At 52.8% G+C, this 18,668-nt stretch overlaps 1 protein-coding gene across 1 annotated transcript in view; it reads left to right on the top strand.

Moving 5' to 3' along the window:
• Window positions 1-10,948: 10,948 nt before the first annotated feature.
• The window catches only part of SUSD3 (sushi domain containing 3), a 37,324-nt gene continuing 29,604 nt past the window's right edge, over window positions 10,949-18,668 (top strand). Inside the window, exon 1 of the mRNA XM_086619053.1 lies at window positions 10,949-11,033. Within this exon, the coding sequence (XP_086475179.1) occupies window positions 10,949-11,033 (85 nt within the window). The remainder of the gene's footprint in view (window positions 11,034-18,668) is intronic.

Raw genomic sequence — 18,668 nt, 5'->3', positions numbered from 1 at the left:
ACATTTTTCTCCTCTCCACTTCACTGAGGCGTGAGTGAGCGGTTGTGAGTGAGAGGAATTAGTCATTCCTTCTGGCCAACCAGTTTAACAGGATGGCCTGCCTGCCTTTGGTGGGAAAAAAAGTTACAGAACCATGGAATGTCTTGAGTTGGAAGGGACCTTCAAGATCATCTCATTCCAACTCCCCTGCCATGGGCAGGGACACCCTCCACTACACCAGGTTGCTCAAAGCCTCATCCAACCTGGCCTTGAACACTTTCAGGAATGAGGCATCCACCACTTCTCTGGACAACCTGTTCAGGAAACAAGTTCAGTTTTCGTTTTATTATTTGACTTCCTTAACTTTCTTTTAATGTATTATCTAATTCCTTTCACTCTTTTCTCTCTCATGTGCTGCTGCCCTTCCAATGTTTAGGTTGGAAGCATCGAGATTCTGTGGGTGTCTGGCATGGGACTGCAGTCAAGAAGACCACACAGGATAAAGATGAGCATTCTAAAGCTGTTTTCCCTGAAACTCAAGAACAATCTCCTGGAGGCTATGGGCAAGATTTTCCAGAGACTTGTTTTCCCTTTTTCAGCTTTTAATATTTCATTCATCCCTGTGACATCACTTACAGACCCACTCTTTGTGTTGCTCTGGTATTAGCATGTTCCCGTTTCACTTTTGGGGTAGCAGGAATCTGTTTCATCGGCTGTGATCAGGGGGTCACAAGAAACTGGCTGACCATGCACAAGAGATCTAGCAGTGTTGCTAACGAGTGAATAAGTTGAGTTTTCTCCTGACAAACAGGTTAGATCTCCTGGCACTGCCTCCACACATTTGTCTGAGAATGGAGTTGTCGGAGGGCTGTAGCCAAAGCCCAGCAATTCTCAATAAGCTCAAGTAAGCCATGATGTGTCTTGCAGAATGAAATGTTTTCTGTAAACTGCACACCTGGCAGACTTGGGTCAGAAAGACTGCTGTTGTGCTCGTCTTTTTCATGAGAGGTAAGTTATTTCCTGCTTGAAGCAGATGGGCTTGAGACCATCTCACTTAATAGCCCTTCATTAAGGGCTATTATTAATATAATTCAATATACAGGTAATTCTAACAACAATGCACATCAGTAATAGCACAGGTTTTCACTTCGGGCCAAATATTTAAGCTATAGCTCTTCTGTTCAGCTGTTACAGTGTAGGCTCCAACAAAAGGTTATTACAGAAAACTGCCTGCATAAAGCTGCCTGCATAAAGCATAACTGCATTTTGTGCAGAGTAATAAACGGAGAGTAGGTAGATCCACCTGACTTACTCCAGCCACCAGCAAATGTAGAGCTTGCACTTTCAGAAGCTGCCGATGTCTCTCGTCATAACTCCTCTCAGGAACAGATTTTCTTCATTGCTCATTAAAAATAAGCACCTGAGGTTTCACGGAGGCTCAAGGTACAAAGGCTGAGTGGATACAATGAAGTAAAAGGTACTAATTATGGGGGGGAAGTCAGTGGGGTTTGGAGCTCTGCCAGATCACACAATGTGTTTTGGATGACTGTAACTCCAGGGGTTAGTTTGTGGTGGGAAAATAAAATTAACATAAATATCCTAATAATTACTTTCCTTGTCTGTGAAATCAGATTGACAAGTCTCGTGGGGGAAAATAACTCCTTTAACGAGCCTTTGCAAAGGTGATGACTGCTGTGCTTGTTCTTGCTGCATAAATTTGAACTTACAGGAGAACATTGCGTCTATCCTGGCTCCTTTTTGTTTTTAAGAGAAAGTGCACATAGAAGTGTGCATTTATTTTCAGTTTAAGCAAAATAAGTACATTCAGGAATATATTTCAGGCTTCTGCTCAGAATCCATCTTAGTGGAAAATGTGATGCATGGGTAAGATGTACAGGCTGATGTTCAGTGGCAGTCTGAACCCAAGCTCACGATGGCTTCAATATTTTTTACTAATATGCAATCGCAATGAACTTTGCCCATCTTCTTGGGGATAATTTCAAAATTATCACTTGAACCATGAGTTCTTTGTGAACCTGTCAGCATTCTCCTCTTTATATGCTTTAAAACAGGCCATCTCACTACCACTGATAACATTATGAACCTATATAAATCCTGTCTGCAGCATCAGACTCAATATCCTGTCAGCCTCGTGTGTCGTGTCCCGTGACTGCTCCATCTCAAACTCCCTACGCCTGCCCAGGTATCTCAGCCCTAAGGCTGGATTTGCAGCTCTGTGGAAGAAGCTTCCTGGTGACGGAGGCTGGAAATGCAGAAACCCAAGCTCAGTTCTGAATATTGAGTACAAAGCGTCATTGAGCATGGTCATTGTGATGTCTTCTGCCTCTTTTGGCAGTCTCCAAGGAGGGAAGGAGTCCCATGCAAATCTCATGACGTTCAACAAGGTCAAGTGCAGGGTCCTGCATGTGGGTCGGGGCAATCCCAAGCACAAGTACAGGCTGGGTGGAGCATGGATTGAGAGCAGCACAGAGGAAAAGGACTTGGGAGTGCTGGTGGATGAGAAGCTCAACACGAGCCGGCACCGCGCGCTGGCAGCCCAGAGAGCCAACTGTGTCCTGGGCTGCATCCAAAGCAGCGTGGGCAGCAGGGCGAGGGAGGGGATTCTGCCCCTCTGCTCTGCTCTCCTGAGACCCCCCTGCAGTGCTGCCTTCAGCTCTGGAGTCCTCAACACAAGAAGGACATGGAGCTGTTGGAGGGGGTCCAGAGGAGGCCACGAAGATGATCCAAGGGCTGGAGCACCTCCGCTATGAAGACAGGCTGAGAGAGTTGGGGCTGTTCAGCCTGGAGAAGAGAAGGCTCCAAGGAGACCTTCCAGCAGCCTTCCAGTACCTAAAGGGGCCAACGAGAAAGCTGGAGAGGGGCTTTGGACAAGGGTGTTTAGTGAAAGGACAAGGGGCAACGGATTTAAATTGAAAGAGGGGAGATTTAGATTAGATATAAGAACAAAATTCTTCCAACCCAAACCATTCTATGATTCTATGATCTGCACTGAGAAACAAATCCCCCCTCCACATGGTGAATTCTGCTACGTGTTGACAATGCCAAGAGACATCGTTCTGCAGAAAGCTGCTTCTGTCTAACATCAGTGGCACTCTGATTTTCACAGCAGATCTGCCTTCCAAGAGCTCCAGGTCCTAAGCACAGAGGAACATGCCCCTGCTTACCTGCTTTTGTATTCCGCCGTACAATCCCGCTGCTTGGTGCCTCACAGCGTCTTTTCTATGGAAGTGGCTCCTGATTTTTGGAACTGTTTTCACACTCCGATCTTATCTATAAGGGTTAAAAAAAATAATCTTGTTTGCTAGAGTAAGTCTCAGTCTGAACAGTACCCCAATATCTGAATGTCCCACCTTTTGGGGCGGTCATGTCAAGGGCACCTAATGAGAATTTGGCCTAATGTGAACACACCTAATGTGTTCCCAGTCCTTTGGGAACACAGTCAGTTTTCTCCTTTGAGATGTCCATCTTCCAGGGAATGGAAGTGACGGAACCTGAAACTTAACCTTTTTCTCTTCAGGTTCTCTTTGCTGGCTCCACGCAGGCCTCGGTGTCCGTGGGGGCTCCTATCTCTTCTCCAGGGATTGTGCTCCTCGGCTTTGCAGTGCAGCTCTTCCTCTGGGATAAGAGCCACCAGCTCCCGACAGGCGCAACCCACCGGCTGTGAGCCTCCGCCAGCCCCTGCCGCTCTCTTGGCCCTCGGCGCGGCACCGCTGCAGCCCCTGCAACCTGCTGTCAGGCACTTTTTCATGGACCCTGACTTCTCTGTCCTGCTGGAAGCCTGGAAGTATCACACGTGCACATTTTTTATTTTTTAAAAGAGCCACTTGCTTTCTGTCTCTCCCTTCTCGGTTCATCGCATCATTCTTTGTTATTTATTTCCCATTCCTCTGTGTGCATTAATTCCAATACTCTGCCCCTTAACGCCACCTCTGCCAGCTCAAAAGGCGGTGTTGGAGCTGAGATGGGGATTGTGAAAGCTCGGTGAGCCCGAGCCAGCTCGCAGCACGCTGTCGCCCGTTTGTAGAAGGGCTGCAAACCCCGAGGTGCGACGCAGCGTGCGTGTTTGAAATGTGGGGATTTCATGTTTTCACTGTTTATTTTGTTTCCTTATCCCTATAACCAGCACAAGCCATTTAAATGGGGAAATAGAATTATCCTTATTTGCTTTCGGTTATAACGCGAAGAAATTCAGCTGGAGAAGAAAGTGTGACATATGCCAGCTTACCATAGGCACCAAATCCCAAACTAAACAGGAATTTGTAAGGCCATGTCTGCTTAGCTGTAACCGTGCTGATTAGCTGCGAACAATGCTGGAGGAGATGGCTTGCGTGCCAGTGTACACAGCAACATTTTGTCTTCTATTGAAGACACAAATGGCTGTTCCCAGAATGTTTGTTTTTCTAAGCTGCTGGCAAAGCAGCATGTATGTTGATGCCACTTGGCCTGTCGCACTGTATTTATTCCTTTCTATTACAAAGGGAACAAAATTGTTCCCTCTTCAAATTAGCTTAATATTAGCTTAATATTTTCAGACTCTGATGGGACAAACCTAGCTGCATGTTGCTGTATTCTTCTATACTGTAGCACTGCACTATACAGAAAATATTTCCCGAGCTATGGCTCCATGCTGAATCCACCACCTCCCTATCATCTGGCTACACAGACAGGGGACAGTTGTAGGGTCACTGGACAAAAGGGAAATACACTGGTTGTTTGGCAGCCCGGGAGCGGGTCACTGGTTATCAGCCGTGAGCTGCCGCTGCCTGAGCACGGCAGAGCTCTGCGCCGTCGACAGCCCAAGAGAGTCGGTGGAGGAGCTGAAACGGAGTTTGGGATGATGGGCGTGCAGCTTGCCCCCGGGAGGAACGGCTCTCCGGGTCCCGGTGTGCAGTGTTCCTCACTCCGAAAGCAGACGGGCTTCCCCTGCCCTAGCAGTTCCCACCGTCGCTCCCCTCTGCTGGGAAAAGAGCACTTTCCCCACTTTTTTATTTGTGCAACATCCTTTCCTGTTATGCCACAGGTGTCTGAGGTCCTTTGAGAAGAGATTTTGCTGAAAGCCCTTTTATGAAAACCCATGGAGAGAACATCAACTAACTACATTTTTCCCTATCTTCTGGCCTGTTGACTCCTTTAAACATCTCCAGAGGATTTTGGAGATATAACTTACTTCTGTTCATAAAACCCATGTTGACTTTTCCCCAGTATAATAAATGTATGAATGTGTTCACTGATCTTATTTGCTAAAGCTTTTTCTATTATCGTGGCTGGTACAGATTTCAGGCTTACCGACCCGTAGTTTCTGAGGTCTCATCTGCAAGAAAAACACTTTTAAAAAGATGGTGTCACATTTCCTCTTTCTCAGACTTTGGGTAACAAAGAAGATTTTAAGTAAGAGACTATGCACAGTTGTTAAAAACTAATTTAATTACTTCATCTTGAGTTCCTTTTGCACTCTTGCTGAATGCCCCCTGCCCTTGTTCTTTATCTGCATGTCCCACAGCATCCTCTACCAACACACGGACCATCCCGTGCGTCCTCCCAAAGAAGGGCTCTAGCTTTCCTCTCTACTTTCCTCCAGGGTAAGCAGAGAACTAATTTAGCCTTTCTGCTATGGCCTTATCTTCTCTGAGTGTTTCTTTCAGGTCCTGATCGAGGACCCCAGTGGTTCCGTGACAGACGGACTTCCTGCCTGTAGGACATCCAAAGGCAAATTTATCATTCATTTTAATGCTTTTTGCAAATCGTTCTTCTGCTTTTTGGCCTGCTTCGTGTGCCTTTCGCATTTAATCTGCCAGATTCTCTGCTTTCCTCATTTGGGTGCATCTTCAGATTTTCAAACGGATACCTACTTGCTTCTAGCAACCTTTTCTCCCTGCTGGTGGATCCTGCTGGCTTTTCCTTTCTGATCTCAAGTCTTTGCTAACAAGCAGGTGTGTCCTGCACCTCCAGCCCAGAGGCCACCAACAGCCTCTGGTGTGTCTGGGAGGATTTGACTCTCTTGGCTCTTCCTCAGAGGCTGTTTTCTAACAAGGTCCTTTTACCTGGCTCCCCTTCCTGAGGTCAGTACAATGATGGAGAACTGTCAGGCTCCTGTTGCTCTTGCAAAGAGGTTGGATCTGGAGTATGTCACAATCCAGAACCCAGAGGCTCGAAGGTGGCAGCCTGAGGCAGATGGTGCGCTCTGGGTTGTTTCTTCTCCGGAGGGTTCCTTAAGCAGCAGCTCCTTGCAGCAGTCCTTGGTTGTATCTGAAAACACAGCTCCTGGGCAGACCCTGAGCCACACGAGGGGGGCTGAAGCCATCAGTAACTGTTGTAGGTGAAAGAAAAGGTGAGGGCTTCAGGTTCCAGTTTCACAGAGCCTGGCTCTGGGTAACAGCCCTGTGCCAAGGCAAGAGGATGGGGCTGCCTTCCCCCTCTGACTGTGCTGCCAGAGCTGGCAGAATCACAGAATGGTTTGGGTTGGAAGGGACCTCAAAGATCATCCAGTTCCAACTCCCCTGCCATGGGCAGGGACACCTTCCACTACACCAGGTTGCTCAAAGCCTCATCCAACCTGGCCTTGAACACTTCCAGGGATGGGGCAGCCACAGCTTCTCTGGGCAACCTGTTCCAGTGCCTCACCAGCCTCAGAGGGAAGAATTTCTTTCCTATACCTAATATAAATCTCCCCTTTTTCAGTTTAAAGCCATTGCCCCGTGTCCTGTCACTACATGCCCTTATCCAAAGTCCCTCTCCAGCTTTCTTGTAGCCCCTTTAGGTACTGGAAGGTGCTGGAAGGTCTTCCCGGAGCCTTCTCTTCTCCAGGCAGAACAGCCCCAACTCTCTCAGCCTGTCTCCATAGCAGAGGTGTTCCAGCCCTCGGATCATCTTTGTGGCCTCCTCTGGACCCGCTCCAGCAGCTCCATGTCCTTCTTGTGCTGGGGACCCCAGAGCTGAAGGCAGCACTGCAGGGGGGTCTCAGGAGAGCAGAGCAGAGGGGCAGAATCCCCTCCCTTGCCCTGCTGCCCACGCTGCTTTGGATGCAGCCCAGGGCACGGTTGGTTTTCTGGGCTGCCAGCACACGGTGCCGACTCATGGTGAGCTTCCCACCAACCAGCATTCCCAGGTACTTCTCCTCATGGCTGCTCTCCATCCATTCTCTGCCCAGCCTGTACTTGTGCTTGCGATTGCCCCGACCCATGTGCAGGACCTTGCACTTGGCCTTGTTGAACTTCATGAGAAGGGCAGAGGTGAAACCTATATTTGGGAGGAGGAGGAGGAGAAGGTGGGGTGCAGAGTGAAACCACTCCACCACCTTTGGGCAGCAGCACCCCATAGATTCGGGAGTATCCCGGGGACAGGAACAGCTCTTACAACCCAACGGGTTATTTCACTGTCACTTCTAAGAGTCAAGTTTTTCTTTCAGGAATCTAATTGCTGCGCCCAAGGAGGATTTTTAGCAATAACACCTATGCAAGTGTTACCTGGTTAAACAGAAACCTGTGGCTGAGAGCTACCACCCTTCATTTCAAGAGTCACTGAACAAGCAACGCCGCCTGCTCAAGGCTTCTGAGCCATGTAGGCAAAACCACGTTTCGTTGCCTGGGGGTTGAAGGGCTGACGCTCAGCTGGAGCCAGACAGCTTCTGCAGCTCCAAGGGAGGAGAGGGGTAAGGAGGAGGTGGCAGCAGGGCTGGCTGCAGGGAGGGAGAGAGCCAGCCATCAGCTCGCTGCTGCTGCAGGGCTGGAAAGCGGCCACCGGCGGGCTGGGGAGCGTGTCCTGCCTCTGCGGCCGCCGGCTGAGCAGGCAGCCAGGCGATGGGGACGGTCGCTTCAGCAGTCCTGTGCCCTTGGCATGCCTTGAGCCAGCCCTAATAACTGGGATTAGAGGAGAGACAGTGCCTTAGGGCAGCTTAGCGACATCCAGCAGTTAAACAATCCCGGCACAAAGGCAACAAGTGTCTAGTTGGGTCTGCACGGCTTCCCCTGCCATGGAGGTGAAATCAGGGGTCCAGCCTGGAAAAACTGGGCTGCAGCATGGAAACGTTCATCATTTTTAAGATGCACTCTCTGTTCACTTCCTTGACTCTCACCTTTCTTTCTTCTCTTTGTTCCCACTATTCCAATGAGATTTCTAAAACTAAATTCAAAGCATGTTTGCGTGGCAGGGGGTGGCTGTCGGAGCAAAATCGTATCACTGTTGTTGGTGACGGCAGACGACAGCACCTTACTTGGGCAAAATTCCCTTCCATTACAGCTGGATTTTAAGTAAGGATTCTAGACACTGAGTCAATGGAACTGGCCACCTTCTCCATTAAAATCAGTAGCAAGACTTCCACTGGTGGCAAGCACTGAGCCCCTCCAGCTTCCCCACACAAGCATCGCCCTGAAGCCAGGGAGATGAGTTTCCTCCTGGGAGGTTACAGCTGGACTCAGGGCTGCTTTGTGCTGGTGGTGCTCCAGGGCACGCTGAGCAAACCCACCTCGGTTGGGTTCTGCCTTTTGTTACAAAGAAAAACTAAATGTTGACATGAGGTGAGTGGGATTCAGGTGCTGCTTCCAAACTTGCTTCTGCAAGCGCCTGTGAGAAAAGATTTTACTTGCAAGACAGTTGTGTTCAACTTTAATTGTATAATAGCAGCTGCAGTAACAATGGCTTAAAGGAAAAAAAATCACTTATCTGTCTTTGCTATTCCTCTGGCTTCACAGACATGAAGGACTCGATTGCAGGAGCTATAATCCCTTGTTGACTTAAATTAGATTTATGAGTATTTGGCATTACTGGAAATGGCAGACAAATCATAAGCTGCAGCATTTTCAAAAATGCTGTTCTTTTGCTATAATGTGACCAAGTATTACTTTTAAAATGTGTTTTAGTTGTAGAGATGGAAATAGCAGTCCTTGATATCTGCAATATTTCTCTGGACTCCGTGCCAAATAAGCCCATAGGAAGGAGTGCTATGTCCAGTAGCACAGCGCAGCTGTGTCACCACTACCCAGGGGTACCATCCTCCTCCGTTTGACATTGCCGGAAAAGCCTTAGGAGATTTTTCTTAGTCTATTTGGGCTTGGTGCATCTTGGAATTTCATGTCTCCGATCTGCTCCTGCAGACTTTTTTCTTCTAATTCCATGTGAAAAAAATAATGAGAGGGTAAAATAAGCAGAGTGAGTGTTAATAGCCACAGCGCTTAGTGTGGGCCCCAGCCCATATGCTCAGCACCAACAAGCAGAGCTCCTTCAGGAGAGCCTGCTGTTCCTCCTCCTGCTTTTCCTGGGCACACAGCGCAAACCACCCAAGTACTTTTCTGAAGCTGCTGCCAGTGTCAGCAAATCAGCGCCCTCACCAAACCCTGCTGAGACCCAAACTCACTCGTTTGGGGTAACGCTGTTGGGGTGGTGACTGTGGGTGATACGGCCGGGACGTGGCAGGCGCAGTATTCCACACGGAGCGCAAGGCGCTTGGGTTTCACCAAATAGCCCGTTGGTGTGTGCCCTCCAGCTCCCAGGTAGGAAGATGGTGGATCTTGGCACTATCCAGTGAGTTTAGTTTCAGATCCCGGTGAAAACAAACCCAACTTTGAAGATGGTAAGCGGCACGTACGTGAGAGATGCAGCTCCGGGCAGACAATGGCACAATGAGCAGGAGGCAGCATGTTGGGAAGGAGAACAGACCCCTGAGACCAGCCCACCCCCCCGGAGGCTGTCCAGGCTGCGAGCACCGGCCCGGCTGTACTGGGGGCCGAGGGCAGGCAAGGCAGGCGGGGGGGGGCAGGCAGGGCAGGCAGCTCGGGGGCAGCAGGCAGAGGGGGCGGGCAGGCAGCAGGCAGGGGGGCAGCAGGCAAGGCGGGGGGGGGGCAGGCAGGGGGGCAGCAGGCAAGGCGGGGGGGGGGCAGGCAGGGGGGCAGCAGGCAAGGCAGGCAGGGCAGGCAGCTGGGGGATCAGGCAGGGCAGGCAGGGGGGCAGCAGGAAGGGGGGGCGGGCAGCGGGGGGGTCAGGCAAGGCAGGCGGGGGGCAGCAGGCAGGGGGGGCAGGCAGCTGGGGGAAGGCAGGGCAGGCAGGGGGGCAGCAGGCAGGGGGGGCAGGCAGCGGGGGGGTCAGGCAAGGCAGGCGGGGGGCAGCAGGCAGGGGGGGCAGGCAGCAGGGGGCAGGCAGGGCAGGCAGGGGGGCAGCAGGCAGGGGGGGCAGGCAGCGGGGGGCAGGCAGGGCAGGCAGGGGGGCAGCAGGCAGGGGGGGCAGGCAGCGGGGGGTCAGGCAAGGCAGGCGGGGGGCAGCAGGCAGGGGGGGCAGCAGGCAGGGGGGGCAGGCAGCGGGGGGCAGGCAGGGCAGGCAGGGGGGCAGCAGGCAGGGGGGGCGGGCAGCGGGGGGGTCAGGCAAGGCAGGCGGGGGGCAGCAGGCAGGGGGGGGCGGGCAGCGGGGGGGTCAGGCAGGGCAGGCGGGGGGGCAGCAGGCGGGGGGGGCAGGCAGGGGGCAGCAGGCATGGGGGCAGGCAGCGGGGGGCAGGCAGGGCAGGCAGCCCCCTGCCCGGCGCCGCGGGGCGGTGCCGCATACCGGCCAGATCGCCCCGGGGGAGCCGTGCGGGCGGGGAGAGGCCGTCCGAGCCCCGGGTGCCTGTGGGGGCAGCGCCCGCCCCCCGGGGGGTGTCACAGCACGGCGCTGCCCGGTGCCCCGGGGTCGCAGCGGGCTGGGGAGCCGCTCCGGCGGCGCCTCCCGCCAGCCTCGAGCAGCCGCCGCCTCCCGCCTTCCTCCTCCCTCTCCTCCTCCTCCTCCTCCCGCTCCGCGGCTGCCGGCGGAGGGGCCGCGGGGCGGGCGCCCGGCGCGGGCTGGCGGGGCCGTGGCGGCGGCTCCCGCGGGCCGGCGGCCCCCGCCCCGCTCCGGCCCGGCCCCGGCGGCGGCGGAGGGCGGGCGCAGGCGGGCGGGGGCTGCACCTGCCGGGGCGGCGCGGCGCGGCGCGGCGGGGCTCGGCGGAGCCATGCCGGCAGCCACGGCGCCGGGGCTGGACGTGCCGCGGGCCGCCGCGCCCGGGCGGGACGGCGGCGGCCCCCGCGGATACACAGGTACGAGCGCGGCCCCGGGCCCGCGGGGTCCCGCGTCGTGTCGCGCACAAGTTCCCTCCTGCGCTGCGCCGGGAGCGGGGGGCGATGGCAGCGGGGGCAGCGCCGGCCCCCGGGCGGGGTGCGGGAACCCCTCGCGTAGGGGCGCGGGGTACCCGGGGCAGGATGCGGGACCCCTTGGGCTGAGATGCGTCCTCCCCGGGAAGGGGCGCGGGACTTTCAGCTCCGGACTCTCCGTCTTCAGGCAGGACACCCTCCCCGTTATCCTCCGTGCCGGCTCCGGGGCCGCTCCCTGCGGCCGCGGAGGGCGGGGGGGGGTCTCCTCGCCCTCCCCCTGAAGTTCTCGGGGACACAAGCCGTCGGGGCGAGTGGCCCAGAGCCGCCCCGGGCACGGGATGGGGCTTGTCGGGGTCCCGGCGGCGTCCCGGGTGCCGAGCGGGGAACGACGGCTCCTGCCGTGCCAGCCCCGGGGGTGCGGGGTCAGGCGGGGTGAGGGCCGCCCCGGGCACCCCCAGGGATGGGTGTCCGAGCGGGGCTTCGTACAGCGGCCCCCTCCCCAGCGGGTCACCCCAGGCGCCTCCGGAGGTGGCTGCTGGAGCCCCGGGAGGAATTTGGGGTGCTGGGGTGCACCCAGGGGGTGCTGCGCTGGAGGGCCTGGCGAGGCAGCAGCTCGCTGCCCGGGCCTCCACTGGGCTCCAGTTGCTCTTAAATAGGAAGCACTGGGGTTAATTTATGGGAGTTTGGAGTGGGCTCACTTGAGCGAAAGCGGGGTGCTGCAGTGGCGAGCGGCTGTGAGGGCTGGGCGAACGCAAAATCGAGTTTGCTTTTGGACAGGGAAGGGGTACGGCACGTATCTTCTTGCAACCTGTTGAAAACTGGTGGTCCTCAAAGAGGAATAATCGCTGGAGGATAAATTGGCTGGGTAGCAAATGAAGATAGTGGAGTTTTAATGGAGTAGGGTAAAAAAAGCAGAGTAGGAGCACCGACGAGTGGAATGAGAAACCAACCAGAGCTTTTTTTACTTCCTTTTCTCTCTCTTCCCTCTCAGTTTTGTTGCTCAATTTGCTCATGTAGATCGTAACGTCTTTCCAAAACCTCTTTGAGTCGAATGGGTCTGATTAACTTGAGGATGACAGGAGCTGACCGAGGGTCTGGCCCTGATGCGCGTGGGATGTACGCCCTGGATGGGGGCTGTAGCCCCTGCGAGGGTCCGGCTGCGGGATGGAGGCAGAGCCGCCGCAGCGAGCTCAGACACCTGGGAGCGAGGTGGGATGGAGGGAGCTGCAGGAGCTCGGGGCGGCTGCGGGTGAGCTGCTTCGGTGTAGTGCAGATGGCAGGGCAGGCAGGGCTTTTCCCTGGCTCCAGCGCAAGCAGAGCTGAGTGCCCCTGAAAGTCAGGGACCTCCTTCCCCTTCGCAGCCTGTCCCCACGTATCCCTGCCATCTAATTTGCTCGTGCTGATCGAATAGACTTTATCAATGACCTGATCTTGTTGTGCTGCTAGAAGTGAGCAACCGTGTTTGGGCTAACGGTGTAGCAGTGCTTTAAATCGCGTGCACTGAACGTGCTTAACTGTGCATTTAATTTGAATTTAATAGAGCAGTTCATTTTAAAAACGTGAAACAAGTTCTGAGAAGCCTACTTAGAGAGTTAACAACTCAGACACAAGTCTAGACCCTGGTGCTCTAGTTTGGTGCTAATGTTACTGATTACTGACTTTTTTTCTAAAATCATATATATTTGGCTGTTTTTATTTGCTGTGTCAAATTGTCTTCTGGGGCTGGGTTTGCCCACGATTAAGGTGGGGTTTGGAAGTGGCATGTCCTGTGTTACACTCAGCCTTTCTGTTCCTGCCTGGGATAATCTTGCCCTAGGTAGTTCTGTGGCAAAACTCCCAGAAATGCGTGATCTACCAAAAAAAAAAAATTGGCATTCAAACTAGAAATCCACCCTCGGTTAATCCCTCAGATATCCACAAACCTGGCTTCTCCCAGCCATGTCTCTCTCCAGAACAACAAACGCCATTTTTTCCAGACCAACTACACCAAAACCGTGGAGCAGGAGTTCTCAGTAGGGTGCCAAATTTGAGTAAAAAGGGAGCAGGCGGGATGAGGGCATGACTGTGCCTGCACGTAGCTGCTGCATCTGTTGTAGGACCAGCAGAGATGTTTGCGGCACACAGGACTTTGCCGGACCTGCGCTGGGTGTCACGCTCCCTCGTCCTCTCCCCTCTCGTTGCCCTGCTACTTGGTGGAGGTTTGTCTTGGCCTTCACCCTCTGTGCAGGTTTCACCTTTGTGAATATCTATTTGTTACCACGAACGTATGGAGTTAGGGGGACGTGCTGCTGTTAAATCTGAGTGCCTTAGATAGCTGAAATTATCACTACTTGTTGTGTAATTTTAAATGAAACTCTTGTTCAGGATGCTTAATTTGAATGTGCCCGTGTTATTTATGCAGCAGTGTTTGCTGGAGGAGTGACCTCTAGAGAAAGCTGATGACAACTGTTAAACAGCATCTTTCATTTTATCGTGTTGTTATTGGTGATGGTTTTTCATGCCGCTTTGATCGAGTGCCCACCTTGTAAAATTTCAGGCCCTGAGTGAGAATAAAGATTTGCACGGACAAACTCCCTCATGCATTCCTTTTGCAGAGGGTGAAGAAATTAGTGGCAAAATAAGTGGCAAAATTTCCATTTGGATTAACGCGTGAACGAGAGAGAAGTAAGCGAAGTTCCTTGGCACAGCTTGATGCCTCTAGCACGCAGAGGGTCTTAAACCTTCCTGAAAGAGAGCGGCGAAATTCCGACACTGGTCTCGGCGAAATTCCGACACTTTTCCTGGTCTTGCCTACTTTTTGAGGACTGGTTTCTCCCTCTGCCAGTCTCACCCTGAGCAGGGAGAATGGTTTAACGGACCCTGTGCTTGCGGAGGTCCAGCAGCACACTTGTGAAAGGAGCTGCGGGGGCCTGACCCGGCGCCTTGGGAATTTCGGCGCGTTGCTCATATATTCCGAGTATCAGAAGGGCAGATGTGCGGAGCGGGAGCGTGGGGTGGGGGAAGAGTGCAGCAAATGTCTCGGAGCTCGGAAGAAGCCTCGTTCGGTTCAGCCTCCTACATTTTTAAATGATACAGATGCTTTTATGTGCTCCGTACCATACTGTGGTTGTTTTGCTGTCACAGCAGCATTACACCATTATTGCCTTTCTGCGGTAGTTTACTGTGGACAGATACTCATCGACCATCTCTTGCCAGGCTCGTTATGTCCTCTGGAAGAGCCTCTGAAATTCTGAAAGCCTCATGTCAGCGGTGACCTGCGCGCTTTCCTGCCCCGCAGGAATTGCCACGGAGCGGGATGCTGTCGTCAGCCCAGCCGCTGCGTTACCACTGAGCTGCTCACGTTATACCGGGGGCTCTGTGGGAGAAATGGGGAAATGAGGAAGGAGTAACGAAGGTGTATCGTTGTTTCTAGTTTCTGTGTTGCTGAAGCTGGGGGCTCTGGTGGTACCTGGGTTTTTGCCATGATTCCCCCATCGATGCAATCCTGTAGCTCTTTCAGACTGGGGCAGCACATACTTCTCTAAACATACAGTTACATCTACAGACACCTCGGTGCAGCCACAGAGAAAGGGAATGTAGGAAAGAAACGGAGAACGGGGCAGAAACAAGAAGCAATCGTCATGCCAGGCTATCAATTAGCAGGTCTCTTGCTGCTGGGCTGCTGTCTAGTCGTGGTTCTGCCTTGTCCTTCTGCCTTCCCAAACCCGGGGAGAGGAGAGGCTGCCTAAGGTGAGGTGGAACGTGCTGCGGGACACTGAATGCTACCTCCAGACCAAGTCGTGGAAGAAATTACCTAGCAGACATCGTTTAACGGAGGAGGGACGATCTCTGGCTTAGGACAGATGCAGGCTGCAGTTTGCTGGAGGCTGGAAGAGGCATCACCATGTATTTGCTCAGGTGTGCTCTAGGTGACTGCTGGTGGCCGTGGTGGGACGTAGGTGCCAGGCTGGATGTCTCTTTGGCGTGACTCGAGGTGTCTGTTCTTTTGTTATGAGCAGCTTTTGTGTTTTTTTCTGAAGTGAGTTTCCTTGCCAGCGCAGCAACGGTGAAGTCGTGTCACTGAGAACTTACAGTTGCTCTTCCAGGAAAGCAAAAGCAAAGCTGTTCTTCAAAGCGGAGAGCGCTGCTGCTCTGCAGAAGGGCGGCACAGAGGGTCTCGCCTGCTTCCTGCCATCCCGAGATGCAGCTCAGTTTTTAGGCTGGAGAGGAAAACATTGATCCCCAATTTCCGTTTCCACAGGGCAGAATGTGACACAACTCGGAATATATGGGCTCGTAATTTCTTCAGGGTTATTTCTCCTTCCTTTTTCTCCCATCAAAGTGAAACTTTTTGTTAAATAAGGTGAAAGAAGTGACAGTTGCAGAATTTTAGCTAATTGGTTTTATCTCCTGTACTGCACGATGCCGATCTTGGTGGTTAGGTGTTTGCACCAGGCATCGTTACTGCTTTGAGGGAATGATTTTTGTGCTTGTCATAAAAACTCTAGAACGGTACGAAAAAGAGAAGGCACAGAGTTATTAGGTCTTCTGGCACAGTCGTCCACAGTGCAGCAGTGTTCCCTGTGGTCTTCTCTGATATTTTGTCCTAGCTACTCTTAAACTACCCAGGTTATAGAGATGAATTATGTCTAGACTTCTGAATTTCAGCTAGGGAATGAAGTGAGCTGAATGTTTTGAACCCAAAACGTTGATATTTCAAAAATGGGAAGTCAGCTCAAAACACAGAAGCGAAACCACCCAAACGACAGCGATAATCCAGCGCTCTCTGGGTTTGTCGTGCCCAGGAGCGCGGTCCGTTTTGAAGCACCAAAACGCCGCCAGTTTGGCTGTTCCACCGAGGTCGTTGGGCTCCCACGAGGGAGTGGGGCTTCCCAATGCACGTCTGCAGCTCTGCAGCAAAGAGAATTTTAACTGTGTCGAAATGAACACTTATTTAGTCCCGATTGCCACCGAGCTTTTCCGTGCCTGGCACTGCAGGATCTTGCCCTCGGTAAGGCGACAGGGGCAAGCCGACACGCAGCGCAGCCGCTTGTTTTCGTTTAAGGCATTTTGTTGACGCGCCGCCTTTCCGATGCAGTCCCGGATAAGCAAGCGTGTCGTTCCGAGGAGCAGTTTCGACGAGCTCAGTGGATCAAAAGATTGGCAGAGAGACGATTTTGCAGTCTGGGTGGAAGCCTGCCTCTCGCACGTTCGGTTTCTTCTAAGATGACAGCAAGAAATGCAGAAGTTGCAGAATGAGCAACCGCTCACCAAAATAAATCGATTCCTGTATCTGCTGAGGGTCTCGGAGACGGGGTGGAGCTGGTGCCAGGGTCACGCAGAAGCTTTTGCCCTGTCGCAGGTGCCCAGCAGCCCCCAGCGCCCACAGCCATGGCCACGGCAGTTGACCATTGGTGGGAGCACTGGTGGGGGAGAGGGATGGGTTAACTGCTTGCTTCTCTTCTAACAGAGTTGGAGGCGTTAATGAAGTTGTTATTTCTGGGATGAAGAAAAGCTGGACACAGTGCTGCTCACATGGACAGGTCTCCGAAGCAGAGGGTCTTTGATTTGAAATGATTTTGAGGAGGAGTGAAAACGGGGACAGGAGCCGGGTGAGGGGAAGGAAGAGATGATGTACAAAAACCTGAGTGCACGTGGGGGCTGGGAAACAGGGGTTGAGAGGATGTTTTGGGCTGGGGTGGTTGAAGGAGGTGTGAGGGGGCAGTTTTGTTGTTTGATTCTTCCTGTTCAGAAGAGCAGAAATTTGTGGTTTCATGTAAAAGAGCAGAATTATACCCAAGAGAGTTTCTCCTCAGAACTGCAGGAATCTCCCAGACTGTGACCTTTGCTGGTTGGTTGGGTCGAAAGAGGCGCCCGGACTGGACACACAGGTTTGGCTTTGCTCTAAAAGGGGTGCCCCACAAAGCCAGTGGCAGTCCTGCATAGGCAAGAGAGAGCTGAGCTGTTTGGCCCATTATCTTTAATAAATACAGATTGGGATGAAGTTTTTCACTCATTTTAAATACAAGTCAGAGACTCTCCTTGCCCCATAATTTGGCCATCCAAAGGCTGCCAGTGATTTAGCTGAATAATCCGATGCAGATCTTAGTTTCTTAGACATGTGCAGTACAAGAACGTGAAGGGCATGGGGCTGCTGGCCTTTGGTCTACTCACTTAAGCTGCTTGTCATTCTGCATATAACTCACCTGCAATCATTGACTTTTTTTAATGGGAAAAAGTAAACACAAGGGACTGGTTCCCTGTCCTCATACTGGCATCCTCGTCAACCTTTGTGCCATCTTTCTGTAATTCCTAAGGCCAGGGAGGCCGAAAGCAGATGTGCTTATTGACTCGTTAGTGTTAATCATTGCCGTGCTTGAACGGTTTCTGGCAGGATGCTGTGTGACTTTCACACGTTGCAGGTTGCTGTTGTGTCCATGGCCAGGCTCTGCTGTCAGGGGTGAAGCCCAGGAACAGGAAAGCCAAACCCAGCAGCAAAAAAAGAAAAAAAAAAAGAAAGAAAGAAGAGAGAGAGAAGAAAAATAAAAAGTGGTAAAACCGCAAAGCAGGTTTTTAAATCTGGCTGTTACTTACTCAGTGCGTGAATGATTTCTATCACCGTAATAAGTTACATGCTATTGCTAACTCTTTCAGACCGATGTCTAAAAAAATCAATTATTCACAGAAATTCTTGCTGACAGTTGCGAATGCCGGGTCACAGCTCTGTGGTGTGCATTTAGCAGCTTAACACAGCAGACCCAGTACAGGCACAGCTTCAGTTTGCTGTTGGGAAGGAAAAAGGACTTGCGGAATCCAAACCAGGCCAGGCACGGGGATCAAATGCAGGCAAGGTCTCTAGCATTAAGGATGGTTGGAAATTGCTCTAGAAAACTAGCAAACCTGTATTCAATAGTCTGTTTTAAAACAACAAAGTAGTTTCAAAGATAAAAGGTTGAAAAGTTTCTCTGTTCTTTACAAATAAGTGCTTTGTGCAAATGTAATTCTTATGCTTTTGGGGCGTTTGGCCGAAAATCAGCGTGTAACCATCAAGTAGCAAGCATTTCTGGTCCACCTAAAATTTCATTTTGGGGTGGATTTTCTAATGCCTGAAGCAGTGTTTGGCCAGCCCCGGACCCTTCCCACTTGAGTGTTTTTCGGCACAGGCGGCGTTGGTGCAGTGCCCACCTCAGGTCCTCCCCATCAGCAGGGATTTCTGCCATCCACGGAGATTGTGCCCGGTCTGGCAAACATCCCGCAGAAGCCAGAGGCCACTGGCCACATCGTCAGGGAACATCTGCTCTTATCAGCGCCGTTCATTCCCCCGAGCGTGTTCGCACACCGCCGTGCCCGACCAGAGGGCACAGACAGCCCGGAGCGGCGGCGGCCGGACAGGGGCCAAACACACACACAGCCGGACAGAGCTCCGCTTCACCGCGGTGCCCGCGTTGGTGGTGAGGAGTGGGAGCGTTTCAGGTGATGGATGGTGCCCTCCTCACAGGGGGCTGCTCCAAGGGGGCTTCCCAAGGGGCGGCCGAGCAGCCGGCAGCGCCGGGGGCTCCCGCGGGCGCGAGCAGCAGCCTCTGCCCTGTCGAGCTGTCCGCT

The sequence above is a fragment of the Tauraco erythrolophus genome, chromosome 12, assembly GCF_009769465.1.
Source record: "Tauraco erythrolophus isolate bTauEry1 chromosome 12, bTauEry1.pri, whole genome shotgun sequence".
NCBI classification, from domain to species: Eukaryota; Metazoa; Chordata; class Aves; order Musophagiformes; family Musophagidae; genus Tauraco; species Tauraco erythrolophus.
This window is presented reverse-complemented; position numbering and strand designations above follow the sequence as displayed.